At 49.0% G+C, this 13,992-nt stretch overlaps 2 protein-coding genes across 5 annotated transcripts; both read right to left on the minus strand.

Moving 5' to 3' along the window:
• Positions 1 to 376: 376 nt before the first annotated feature.
• Positions 377 to 1,300, minus strand: LOC109745729 (uncharacterized). The gene has a single exon (XM_020304845.2). The coding sequence runs from the start codon at positions 1,298 to 1,300 to the stop codon at positions 377 to 379; it is 924 nt and encodes a 307-aa protein (XP_020160434.2).
• Positions 1,301 to 7,783: 6,483 nt separating this feature from the next.
• On the minus strand, positions 7,784 to 13,764 carry LOC109745728 (putative disease resistance protein RGA3). Of its 4 annotated transcripts, XR_012203590.1 has the most exons (5): positions 8,953 to 13,764; positions 8,741 to 8,840; positions 8,471 to 8,624; positions 8,302 to 8,389; positions 8,012 to 8,111 (listed from the first exon to the last, which is right to left on the minus strand). XR_012203590.1 is itself a non-coding variant. In XM_073509348.1 (2 exons), exons 1-2 carry the CDS (start codon positions 13,762 to 13,764, stop codon positions 7,879 to 7,881), a joined length of 4,371 nt encoding a protein of 1,456 aa, XP_073365449.1. In that variant the 3' UTR covers positions 7,784 to 7,878. The 4 variants fall into 4 exon arrangements, 1 of the variants encoding a protein (XP_073365449.1); XR_012203589.1 differs by having other exon boundaries at positions 8,471 to 8,840; XR_012203591.1 differs by lacking the exon at positions 8,953 to 13,764 and having other exon boundaries at positions 8,471 to 8,931.
• Between the last annotated feature and the right edge of the window lie 228 nt (positions 13,765 to 13,992).

Here is a 13,992-nt window from a genome sequence, read left to right on the forward strand (position 1 = left end):
CATGTCAATCCAAGAATCCTTGCAGCCAAGATCCTTAGTTTTGGAGCACTTGTCCCATGGTTCATCCACCATTTAGCTTCAACATCAAACAAGTGGGACATGTTAGGAAACTTTGGGCAGGATAACAAAATAAGAAACAAGAATTAGGCAACCAATTACCTGGATCAAACTTTTTGTTTTTCCTTTGCCGTACAGCAATGTCCCTTCCAAAAGACCCTATCCCCTCTTGATAGTGGTCAATCTCATCGATTATTTCTTCTTGCATGATAGGATCTTCAACCATCTTTGAAATACAAGTTATCAGCCCTTCTTTGAAACTACCATCGATCTCAATATCAAGCTTGTTTGGATAATAATAGTATGGGTTCAAGTAGTATCAAGCCATATGTAATGCAGTCTTCAACTTGTTGTCCCATCTCTTGTCAATGATGTCCCACACTTCCAGAAAGCGAGACTTGTCATTGTCAAACCTCACGGAGATCTCTTTCTTTGCATCCAACATACAACCATGCATAAAACCCATTGCCGGAACATCGCTATCCATCCTCCTCAAAAGATTTGCCATTGGCTCAAAGAAATTGACAGCGGTATCTACTGCTTTCCAAAAAGTTTCAGAGCGAATGATTTTAGCTGCGTTCTTCCCCTTTGCCTTTTTTAGGTGGTGCTCTTTTTTGTTGTCCTGCAAGCTCTTCAAGTTCAAATATGTTGTTGCAAACCAAGTAATACCAGAGTGGACTAGGTCTTTTCCAAGAAATTTTCTCATTAATGCCAAAACACTTGTATGCGCATAAAGGAACACAGTCACAACCTTCCCTTTGGCAATGGTTTGTTCGATTATAGGAAGCTTCCTTGTGTCCTCCAACATCAAATCAATTGTGTGGGCTGCACAACCATTCCAAAATAGGGAGGGACGCTTCACTTTCATCATCACTGCTGATGCTATATTGACTGAGGCATTATCCATTACAACTTGAACGACATTCTTCTCCCCAATTTCTTCTATGCATCTATCAACAAGATCAAATATCATCTTGGCATCTTTTCTCACATCTGGACAGTCCACAGAATCAACAAAAACAACGCCATAGGCACTATGAACTACCAAATTCATCACTCCCCTTCCTCTTTTGTCTGTCCATGCATCTGTCGTGACGGTACATCCAGTGAGCTTCCATGCTTCTTTATGTCCAGCAAATCCTTCCTCGACCGTCTTCTTGCTCTTATGTAAGTAAGGGCCACCCATTTCATAAGGAGTGGGGCCTTTCATGTCTGTCCCGAACGCTCCAACCGCTTCAAGCATAAGTTCAAAGCTTGGAAGCAAGACTGCATTGTGGGCAATTCCGGCTTCATAGAAGAACTGACAAACATACTCACAAGCACGAACCCGCCTCTCTTCCCTTCTTTGAGTGGACAACTTGGTTTGCAACTTTGTAGAAAAGCCTTCCCCCTTCCTTGCGGTCACAACCTCTTCTGTTGACTTGGTGCGAAACTTATCCATAGAACCATATGTGTTGCCCTTACTCTGTCGTTTCCCTAATAATACAAGCAAACCACCCCCACTACCACCGCCCAAGATGTCATCTTCATCAGCAGCCCTAGCATCATTTGCATCCAAATTGACATCACTTCCGCATATTGCTGATTCCCTTGCCTTCTTTTCCTTTGCTTCATCTTTCCTTGAGATCAGCTCCCTCATCTCTTGCTTCACATCAGCTGGAACTTGTTGGCACAAAACGACATTTTGACACTTGACATTTGCAAGGTGGTACTTCATTCGAGTAATACCACCAATGTAAACACCATGGCAGAAGTTGCATTCCACAGAGGCCTTCTTGGTCATGTCCGGAATCGTGCAATGCTTCCATGCTGGGTCATCTGAGTTCACTGGAGCTACATGAGGTGCTGGGATTATCGGTGAAGTGCTTGACCCAGCCAAGCCTACAAAAATCAAATAGACATATCTAGAAATTAGATGTGAAATGGGTTACTGAGAGCATTCTACATACACTAAATTAAAGCAACAGATCATGGCCTTCTTGGTCATGTCCGGAATCACACACAGTACACTACAAAGCACCTCACTTTTACACTCACATGAGAAAATAATAAAAACCCTCTCATTCTATTTACACAGATTATGGAAGTAGCACAACAGACAACAATATCTTTATTCTTTACTTGAGCTGTGGCTTGCTCACTTAACACAAGAAAATTAAAGCAGCAGATCAGGGCATCACAAACCATCATCTAAAGAAAATTTTGAGTGGCAGATCTGAATATTGTACCAATGAGCTATATTGAAAACCTAAGCTACAATATGAACCTACAACTACAAGTCTGCAATGCAATCCCAAGAGCCTTTCATGTGCTTATGTTGAATCAACAAACAAATAAGCTATGGGATATTCTACCGATGAGCTATGGAATCGGAATCAATAAACAAATCTGAACCCCAGAGCCTACAATCTGAATCAACAAACAAGTCTGAATATTCTACCAATGAGCTATGGAATTGGAGGACTCCTGTACCTCCTGGCGATGTGCTTGTCCTGGCTGCTTGAACTGTGTGAGAGTGAGACTGAGATGTCATCACTGTCGCAGAGGCGGCGTCGTGCAGAGGCCCCTCATCGCAGGTCGCCTTTCCACCTCCCCCGCAACCGAATCTGGCTTCCAACGAAGCAGCAGTCGGCGCTGCTGGGAAGAACAGCGCAGCCACCGCAAATGTTATGGTGGGAGGGAGAGAAGGGAATGGGGGACACGAGCTAGATTTTCTGGAGGAGGTGTTATATACCATCGCGAAATTTGGGCCGTTTCTGGTCTGTTTGGGGCCTTTGGGCCCTTGTGTTTTAGTCTTTCGGCCCATGCCAACGATTTTGCAGCGACAACGATGTCAAATAGCGCCATCTCGCGCGCGATCACGCGGTTAGCGGCAGATCACGTTTTTTACGGGATTGCGTCGCAGGAAGGCTTCCAGCAGGCGATAGCGCCGCGATTGCGTTGTTTTCGCCCACAATCTGAAACTTTGGTGTTAAGTGCAAGTGCTAGCTCTTAATCATACCCCATGCGGTGTAGTTGCATGTGCCGAGACAATGCAGGCAACCAAACAACGTGCCAAAGTTGACCTTCTAATGCAGGCAGTCCACATGCAGGCAACCAAACAACTCGCAGATGTCGCATATGAGGCTGTTTTTCTAGAGCCAGACCGAGTGGAGATGTGTATGCAACGCGGGTACTGTACGCGACGGCAACCAAACACGCCCCTAGTTGTTTGGTACAGTATGCAATATCTATGCCTCGAGGGGAACAACACACATGGAGATCACTCCTTGCAGCCGGAGGCCCTTCCAAGATGTCCTGATTTCAAACCAGAGCTTCCTAGTCGCCGTGATGCTGGGGGCTCCCATTTTAAAGGATCTCACCCCCGCGTCGCTCTCCCAAGAGCGGCTCGGGCGGACCTGCACACCGGCGCGGCCGGCTCCCTCCCGCCTCCTCCCCCACCTCGCCGCCGCCATAGGGCGCCGCGGGCAAAGCCCGCACGGCGTCGGCTACGGCGGGGCTGTCTTCTCTCGCGCGCCTCGACAGGTCTCGAGCGGCGGCAGCTGATACGTGTACGTCGGCGGTGCGGGCCTAGGAGCAGGGCGCAGTCCTGTGCCTTACCTCGCCTTGCCGAGGTCACCCTCAACGCTGCTGGAGGCTGGCAGCTGCGGCTAGGGGCGGCGGACGGTTCTCGCGGTGACCGGATGCCGGGCGGCGGCCCTGGAGCTTGGCGGTGTTCCTGCTCGGCACTCGGCGAGCGGTGGCGGGGCGTGGGGCGCGCGGCGGCGGGCCTCGGAAGGTGGTGGCGGGCGCTAGGCTCGCGGCGGCGCTCCGACGTGTGCAGGCGGTGGCGGCCCTGTGCGCGATCGGCAGCTCCCTCTCCGACCCGGACGGCGCAGGGGTTGGCGGCGGCCCGACGTGGCCGACGATCTGGATGCGGTTGGGCCGGCGGCTCGCTGGTCTGTCAGAGATCCAGGCATCATCGTCTCCGACTCGATCTGCTTCGGTTCGTGCTAGATCCGGTACAAGGAGATAGTCGTCATCTCCTGGTGCTGGCTACATGGATCTGGCAGCGACGGCTGGACCATTGGTCTAGTCTTCGACAGAGAAGGCGGCGGTCTGAGCACAAGAAGCAAATGGAGTTCTTTGAACAGATCTGGGTGAAAACTTGTTCTTGGATAGATGCCAAAGCCGGCGATGGCGGCGCTCTACGGTGTCGTGACTATGATCTGCTACCTCCGGGGGAAACCTTAGATCGATAGATCAGAAGACGGCGGCGCGTTTGTGTCATTTCCCCCTTGGGGGCATCTTTCCTGGAGGTGTACGCGGGCTCGAGGGACCAGTGGATGACGTGTTTGGTGGAGCGGTGCTTCATCATGCACATTGATGGTGACAGATCTCGATGGCTTGGCGCTCTGAAGATTAGGCGTCTGATGTGCGATGATGGACTCTCGCATGAGGGTGATGCTGTCTGACGTCATGGTGGCGTCGACGGCAGCTAGACCGGGCAAGGTAGATGCAACAGTACAACACTGAAGATGGATTGGTGGTAGGTGGCTGCGGCGGCCTCATACCCGGCAGGCGTCCTGGTTGAGGAGTGCGCTGGACTGGTGGGTGCCCCATACCCGGCAGGCGTCCTGGTTGGGACCTCAAGTCTTAGATGTTAGGTTTGGCTGCGAGGTCTGTTTGGTATTAGGCCCAGACTATCAGCATCCTTTCATCAACTGGATAGGAGTAGCGACAGATGTTGCCTAGACAGTGGCTTTAGACTTACTGTTGTATGACTTTGTAAGATCTTGTGTGAATAATTAATAAAGTGGCTGCATTTCTAAAAAAAGTCGCCGTGGGACGTGGCCCAGTTGAAGAAAAACTAGACCCCCCTTCCCTCGTGTCACCCTCTCAAGGGCGACTCGGGGGCGACCAATCTCCCCGGCCGCTTCCCCCTCCCTCTCGATCCCTTCCCTCGCCGCCGCCGGAGACGGGCGCCGGGTCCCCCGCGCGGCCGTCGATGAGGGTGTCGTCGAGGCCCACGACCGCGACGCAGCTCAGGCTCGGGCCTAGGGTTTGAGGCGGCGGCCTCTGCTGGTGAGGGCGGCATCGTCTTGGCGGCGGGCAGCGCGCGCCAGTGCTGTGGGCCGCCTCCACTCGGCCGTGCAGGCGGCAAATCAGCGGTGGATGCGGGCGCCACATGGAGAGCTTCCCTGCAGCCTCTCCTTCGCTAGATCTGAAGATGGAGCCCTCGTACTGCCGCCTCCTCCTCGTCAGTCCGACCGGATCCGTGACTCGCCACAGCTGTCGCTGCCCTCTACTTGTCGCGTGCAACCAACGCCGCGAGCATGACCGCCGCAGCCGGTGGCGGTTGAAACATATCCTTCGTGGGTTTGCAATAAAAGCTTTTGCTGCCAAGATTGCAACTCTGCTATCGCTTGGTTCCAGCACGCGGGAATGGTGATAGCAGCGGCGCCGGTCCCAAAAATCCCCACGCACCGATGGTCACCGACACCATGGCTCGCCCCGTCATAGCTCCGGTGACACGGTTGTAGCATCATCAAAACAGTTGCAACTCTGGCGCACGCGTATGTAGCTTCAGCTGTGTATGGTTGAAGCATTTTGCGATGACGGCGTCGCCGGTTGCAGCTCGGGCGACATGGTTATGGCATCACCACAAAATGATTGCAACTCTAGAACACATGGATGTAGCTTCTTCAGTACACGGTTGAAGCCTTTTGCGTTGACGGGGTCGTGGTTACAACTCCGGCGACATGGTTGTAGCATTGCCAAAACAGTTGCAGCTTTGACGCACGTTCATGTAGCTTCTGCCGTACACAGTTGAAGCATTTGGCCGACGACGGCGTCGCCGGTTGTAGCTCGCGTGGGCATGGTTAGGCTTGTAGCATCGCCGAGAGCTGGTTGTAGCTCCCACGATACACGGTTGTAACATTTTCTCCGACGACAACATCGGCGCGGTGCAGCCCCTGCTTGTATGGGTTCCTGCAACCCTAGCCTTCAATGTCGATGTTTTCTGCAATTCACTCCCGGTTAGTAACTTGGCACAACAACTAAAATTACAAATGAATACCCATCCTCTCGAAACAAAGGGCTGACTGAGTCGAGACCACAACAAGAGATGGTTTATCCAGGAGTCATCAATTATGAGGTAACACAAAGGAGCAGAGCATGGATTCAAAGATGAACAGCACAGGCACTTGTAAGCACTGAGAGGCAAGGCTGAAGCTGAATCCCAATAACTTCGAATCTTTGAATCCATGCTCTGCTCTGTTTGCTGCTGCATACCGCATCCACAAAGCCCTCAAGGAACCAAAGCAGGGATGGATACTGCACTCCTCCTGTGTGTTTGATCCATTGAATCCAGTACGGGTCTCCACGATCTTCCTGCTTCTCTCAGGAGTGTGTGCTATGGTTGGCATATAGCTAGGGCTTCACGGCTGTGCGCTGGGTGGGAGACGGCGGATGACTCACCGGAGTGCGCGTAGAGCAGGAGACGGAGCGCGCAGGAGCACGAGGGCGTGTGACGCGGGAGGCAGCACGCTGGGGCGAACCAGAGCGCGTGTAGCGTTAGGCGGTGCACGAGGGAGCACCAGAGCAAGACCAGGGGCATGGTGGAGCTTGAGGAACACATAGACGGGAAGAGGCAGCTGGACAATCAGCGGAGCGCGTGGGGCACATGCAGGCGCGGGGGGAGGCGGAGGGGAGCGTTGTATGAGCTGGTGGCCACCGGGGCAGAGGAGGATGCCGAGGCGGAAGGCGTGGTAGGCGTCAACATTGGCGTACTCCACCTGCTCGACGGAATGCCTAGGAGCATGCCAAACGCTCATCGCCATGTCCCTGGGCTTGCTGATCGACAAGGTGTTCCCCGTGCCGGTGAGAGCACGCAGGTCGCACCCCGAACGCTACGTGCAGGCCGTACGAAGACCCGTACTCCATAAATACGATGCACGGGTCGACAAGGAAGCGGTCGAGCGCGGCGGGGATGGCTTCGGCGTCCACCTGGGTATGGTGGAAAACGAAGCAGCGATTGCCCACGCAGCGCTGAAGGTTGGCCGTCGGCGGTGTCTAGTGCCCGTCCCCGCGGCCACGACTGGAACAGAGGAGGGCCTGGTGGAGCGGTCCGGCGGTGTCCAGCATGCGCGTCGGTCGTATGGAATATGGATGGCGACATCGGCAGCGATGCGAACGTTGTAGGCATTGGGGGCGCGGATGGAGTGGCAGAGGCATATGGCGACCGGGGTGGAGTCCATGGCGGAGATGATTGTGGAAGATGGATGTCATGTGGCCCCAAATTGTTAGTGAGAGAAATGTGTAATCCCGGCCGGGATCGTGTGTTTCCCGGCGCAGCAAACAGTATTTTTTTTTTTTGCGGGACAGATTTAAGGCAAAGAATGACCAGGATTGGTAAATACAAGGTGTTCATTTCACGGATCAGGAGGTTAGGGTTCGATTTAGACTTCTAATACAAATTCAAGGTTTATTTTAGACTTTTCCCAAGAGAAAAACATAGCCAGATTACGGGGCATTTTGCTTTCTCTCTCTCTCTCTCTCTCATCATACATGCATGCACGATGGGTACACTACCAAGTGCTGATGTCGTGAGTTACTTCTTGACTTGTTTTGCATACTCATCCGAGAGATATGTTTTTTTTCTTTTTCTTTTTCTTTTTTCCCATCAAACCACACGACTTGCAGTTGCAGATGGTAAACCTTTTGCCTTTAATATCGGATTCAGATGTCAAGCTGCCAAATCTTAGACATTAAGAGTGAATGACAGTTACACCAAACAACATTGGAATCATCGATCAGTTCGTCTGTGGTCACGGAACAAAATCATGGTTGGAACACTGGAAAAAAAGAACACAATTCTACAAATTGGCGAAACAAAAAATTCTCAAGTCGTGCGCGGCTGAAGCTGAATCCCAATAACCACCTCGCACCTTGGCACCCGTTGGATCTTGGAATGCTCTTCTCTGCTCTGTACGCTGCTGCAGCATAACCCCGCATCCACAAAGCCCTCGAGGAACCAAGGACATCCCACTGTGAGCCATCACTGCGTCGATATTCTGCAAACACGCAAGACAAGTATATCAGGTGGTCCTTGTGGAATGTGGCCCTTACACTCAGAAAGCAACAACATTCTGGCGACAGACATATTCGAGTAGTTCAGAGATTACAATGTTTCAGTGTCCAACACTTTTGAGCATTACTAGTGAAAACCGAAAAATGGTAACAAAGTGTCAAGTACGTACTGACCATTCAGCACATCAAGACAAGTGCTTCACTTCTGTTTGTTTGCTTGTTTGGATACAGAATCAGCTGTGAAATTCATTACCGGCCGGGACTGCAGAATCCAATAAATGAACTCGGGTTGTCAGAATATCAACAAAGCACAATGTAACCTAAACACCCAATCATTCATTACCTTAGTGTCAAGGATCAATGCCAGCCAATGAAACCTAAACCTGTATTGGCTGGGTACATTAGTGTTTTTTTCTGTGAGTAGTAGCTTCGGTACTCTGCCCCAGCATAAATTAAACTTGGTGGTTGGCCAAATAATAATCCTCATTGCTTCGGTACTACAGGAATTATTCAGTATTAGGCTAAACAGATTGGAAAGCATTCTCTCTTCTCCTGTAGAGTGAACTCAATTCAATTTCACTTCATGATAATAGTAGGAAGGTTGCATCCATACCATTCTGCACCACCTGATTGAATTGGATTACATCCGTACCATTGACAAGACAGCCAACCCTCTCTGCTACATATATGATATGCCTTTGCAAAGCAGCATCCTATCAAAGGAAAGGATTCAAGAAAGAGGAAACTAAGGCACTTGATTCATTCATTCATGGTAAAAAAAAGAAAGAAAAACTTCTTTTTCAATAACAGCAGCCAGTTACATACCTCCTCTTCGCCAACAGTTAAATTGGCCTGGACTGTTCAGTCCTGCTGCTTCATGCCAAAAATGAGCACAAGCCTGATAATTCCATGATTCCAGCCTCAGTTCTTGCAGCTACAACTCAAGTCTTCTTCTTGATAGGTACCAAGTGAGTGGGTGATGTCGCGCGCCCTTTTTTATTTCACATAGGGAACAGAAGCCTGACGAAGAAAATGCACGCATATATATTATGAAAAGTAACATCAACGGTGTATCAATCTCAAGTCTAATACGTAGCAGAAAAGGGGTACAAAAAGAAGTGGATGAAAAGAAGCATGTGTTGGACTGTGAATGCAAGCAGCAGAAAGATAAATAAGCAAGCCAAAGTGGTTGCTTTGCACCGTGAATGCAGTCATAAATTAAGGATCAGAAATTTGGTTCTGGAGCTACTAACCTGCAGATTTGACTTGCAGAGAAGTATTGATCATGTAGCAGAATGAAGAGTTCACAGCTAGCGTTGCAGAATGAAGAGTCGGTTGTATCTCGCACCTGCTGATTAATGTGCAGGTTTGACAACTTGTATGTACAAAAGATTGCCACAGTGGTGGAGTGGAACTGCTAGTCTGTAAGATTTGACAAGTTTAGATGAGGCAGAAATATGGCGAATAAACAAAAAAAATAGGGAGCCGATAAGTGTTACCTTCGACGGATAAATCTGGGTTGGTTCTTCTGATTTTCTCAATTTGCTCGTCTATCTCAGCGCTGCGACAATTCATCTTTAGTTTTCTCAGCGAAACCGGGAGGCCCTCCTTGGGCATCGATCGGATTCTTGGACATTCAAAGACACGTAACTCCTTCAGAGAAGAAAGGCGATGTAACCCTTGAGGAAGGGACTGCAGACCCCCGCAATAGGAAAATCTTAGATTCTGGAGGGAGGTGAGGAGCTGCAGTGCTATCTCTTGCTCTTCCGTGAAGCTTTGCATCCAGTAATTAGCATATTCGATTTCAAGTGTGTGGAGGAGGTGGAGGAGGTTGCAAATAGGAGCAACAAGCAATCCAGAGATGTCATCCACCGTGAGCATCTCCAACCTAGAGATGTAATCTGCAGGCAATAATTTGGCCCTCTGAGAGGCCACCTCTGAGAGCATATCTGCTGCTAAGGTGTTGCACGTACGCACTTCCAGTTCTATGAGGTTGACTGCGATGAGAGGATTGAATCCGTCCATTGTTAAATTACTGCAGTACTCTAGCCTTAGAATGGTGAGAAACGTGAGGTTTGAGAGCAGAGCCATTGACTTCATGCTTGGCTCTAGGAGAACATGAAGTTTCCTCAGGGAAGCAGGGAAAGGGCAAATGGTCTCTGATTCTACCATGGGCCACCGACAGAACAATTTGCCACTGCTGAATATTCTTAACGATTGGAGCAATGAGTTGTCCTCCTGAATTCCTCCTCCATTCTCCACAGGCACAAGAACCAAGCCCTCACACTTTGAGAAGGTAAGTTCCTGCAGTGAGCTGGATGATGGCAACTGCATTACACATTCCTCCTCATCTCCATTTATCTCCAACACAGAAAGAGCTGGGAAACAGTTTAACACTTTTGACGATGATGATTTGCTGGTAAGATGAGATACATGTAATCTGGGACTCTTAACTGAATGGAAGACGATACTACCATCCAGCTCTTCATGGAACAAACCGTTGCATCTTCCGACAGTTAGTTCTGTTAGGGATTTAAACTTTTCAATGTCTGCCAATGATATGTGCGATACATTTTCAATAGCCATATCTTCTACTTTATCCAGATTGTGGTACGCCAAAGCACCGCCATACCCTCTAACTATAAATTTCTTTCCATCATAAGACAACAACGTTTGTGAATCAAATGTTCCAACTCCTTTAACATCCAAATCTGTCAGTGTGGAGGTGTGAGGCATGGAGGGCAGAGACATATTGGGGCACCTAGAAACTTGAAGTCTGCGCAAATTGGTGCAACATACCTCCGAGAAGGGCATCACACTGAGATTGGGACAATCGATGCATATGATTTCTTCAATACTTGCAAAGGAATGGCAATTAGGTTCCACAGCCCATTCAGCAAGTTCTGGCATCTCATAAAACTCAACTGTCTTCAAGCGCATAGAACATTTCCCTGGAGCGCCATCACATAGAAGCCCAAACTGATGCATTCCAGAAATTTTCTTCAATCTGAGTCGCTTGAGATTTGGTAGCTTCGCAAAAGGTGGGAGGGTGCTCCAAGATACGCCTTCTAGAATGAGAGTCTCTAAACTTGTTAACAAGATGTCAAGACACAACCAACTAGGACCAACGGTACCACCTTGATTTGCAATTGTAAGTACTCTAAGATCAGAGTGTGGTTGAAGACCATCAAGAATATCAGCATCTGCAGTTGGTCCATCTCTGCCCCAGAGTAATTCCAGCTCCTTCATATTCCTTTTTAACATCAGTTTGGCTGAAGTAGCTTCCTCCTTGGTTGCCACGTGTTCAAGACCACGAATAACCAGTCCTGATTCTTGTTCTGTCAACGCCCCAAGTTCTATCAGTTCAAATCCCATGCTCTCCTTTTTAACATGGAATTCTTTTAGCTCTTGCAGATGCTTCATCTTTCCGACATTGCGAATATTGGAGTGGAGTTCACTTCTGCCATGGAAATCATGTAAATTCTCAAGGTGGCTAAAGTCTTCAGGCAAATCAGAACGACCACCCCAATGATCTAAGTCCAAGAATTTTAAGTGATAAAATCTTGATAGTGCACTAGGTAACCTCATTTCATCGTCATTGTAAGATGAAGTAATTTTAAGGTACTGGAGGTGGATAAGTTTGGAAAACCTATATGGAAAAGATTGTGCAGACTTCACCGCTATAAATAGGACACGCAGACCATTTATTTCCTTGAAGCTATCTTTCAGAATCTTGGTGATTCTTTCTTCTTTATATCCTCTAAAAATCATCAAAGTCCGCAGATTAGCTATGTCTATCCTCTTCCTTAGTTTACACATTTCTTCCTCAAAATTTGCATCATATTTGTCTTCTACGTTGATAGATAAGTGTCGAACAGATTGCGGGATGTCATCAGCTCTGAAATCTAAGCCACTTATATTGAGGCATTCTTGTGTCGAAACACTCTTAGATAGCTCATGCATTAAATCGTGCATTACATAGTAGCATCGATCACGCAAAATGAATTCCTTCATGGGAAAGCCATTGTCCACTAGTTCTTCCAAGTAATTCCTATTGGCTTGGTGATGAGAGTCTATGATGCCTAGTGCAACCCAGAAATGATTGATTTCTGAAGAAGTAAACATACGATCTTCAGGGAAAAGGCCACAATAGGAAAAGCATTTCTTCAGATCAAAAGGGAGGCAATCGTAGCTAATTTTTAAAGATGGCATGATATCATCATTCTTTTGCTCCTTTAGCCACTGATGCTTTTCAAGAACTCCATTCCAATGTTCCTGAGAAGGGTGGTTACGCAATAACTTACCGACCGTTTTGGCTGCTAGCGGGGAACCCTTTAGCTTGTTTGCAATTTTTCGTGCAATACCAGCAAACTCATCTTCGTAATGCTCAGGCTTGTCTTCTTGACCAAATATACATGCTTCAAAGAATGTGAAGAAGTCATTAGGCTCCAAACCTCGCAGCTCTAGTGGATCAACTGTTTTCAGCATGTCTGCTAGCTTTGGGAATCGAGTTGTGACAAGTAGCATGCTACCTTTGGTTTCCCCCTTTGTGAAGGGAGCTAACAAGGTTTTCCACTGATCTTGACTGTCACATTTCCATATATCGTCCAAGATAATTAGAAACCTCTTGGACTTGAGACGGCCCACAATGGATCTCTGAAGATGATCTAAATTGGTTGTTTCATTTGCAGCAGTACTGCTTCCTCCTTCTTCAGTTGCAGGTATGCAGCCAAGGATCTCTCTGGTGAGCTTCAGCACATCGAAATCAGTGGATACACATACCCAGAGCCTGACTTGGAAGTGCTCTTCAGTCCTTGCATGATTGTACAGGTGAGTGGTGAAGGTTGTCTTTCCAATACCCCCTGGACCAACTATAGGAAGAACAGAAACAGTCTGTGTGGCATCGGTATTGGTGATGCGATCGACAGTTTCCTCGAAAATGTCTCCCCTGCCATACAATGTATCTTGTATAATCATGGAAGCGGTCTGAGGCCGCTGTAGGACGACTGGCACTGCCGTGCTGCTGCTTGGGATACTGCTGAGCAATTTGTAGAGCAAATCACAGTGGGTCCCCATGTCCTGTAACAGGGACTTGATGTCTCTAGAGACGGACACTCTGTCGAAATGCAGCGTATCACCATCGTCAGCACTAGCAGAGTTGGAGTTGGTGACGCCGGCAACAGCAGCAGCAGCATCGCCACCAACGTCGGCAACAGCAGCATCATCACCACCATCTTGTGTAGGCAAGCACGAAAAGCAGTGGAGGAAGGTGACCAGGGTGTGGCGAAGAGCACTTCGGGCGTGGAGAGCTTGATGGCCGGCCTCTTGGGTGGTGGCGTAGTAGGTGCCGTGGAGCTTGTCATGGATCTGGAAGTAGCGGAGCTCATCCAGCAGGTCCTCTGCCTGGTCGGCTTCCCTGCTCAGCTTCTCCAGCATGCCCTGGAGGCCAAGGTTGTGGCCGACATGGCTCGCCTGGGCGTTGTGAAGCAGGCCTTGCGTGTGCAGTAGCTTGTCCTTGATCTGCTCCGAATTGTGGCCGAGTTGGAGGCTGTCCACGTACGTCGCAACCAGGTCGTCGGACAGCGTCGTCAACACCTTGCCGAGGAGCGAGGTCGCCGAGCCGAGGGCCACCTCCATCTTTTGCACTTAGATGGCCGCTGGGGAGTGGATTGGGTATGGATGGAGATCACTGGACTGCTCCCGTCGTCCACACAAAACGCCACATGGGATGCCCTGCTTTTGCCACGGAATGGCATTTCTTCAGGAATGAAACTCTCTTCAGGAATAAGAAATGCGACAGCCTATAGCTAATTATCACATGAGTTCTCCCGCATATTTGAGGCACCATCATATCCTTGTCCTCTC

This window comes from Aegilops tauschii, chromosome 2, assembly GCF_002575655.3.
Source record: "Aegilops tauschii subsp. strangulata cultivar AL8/78 chromosome 2, Aet v6.0, whole genome shotgun sequence".
Taxonomy (NCBI): domain Eukaryota; kingdom Viridiplantae; phylum Streptophyta; class Magnoliopsida; order Poales; family Poaceae; genus Aegilops; species Aegilops tauschii.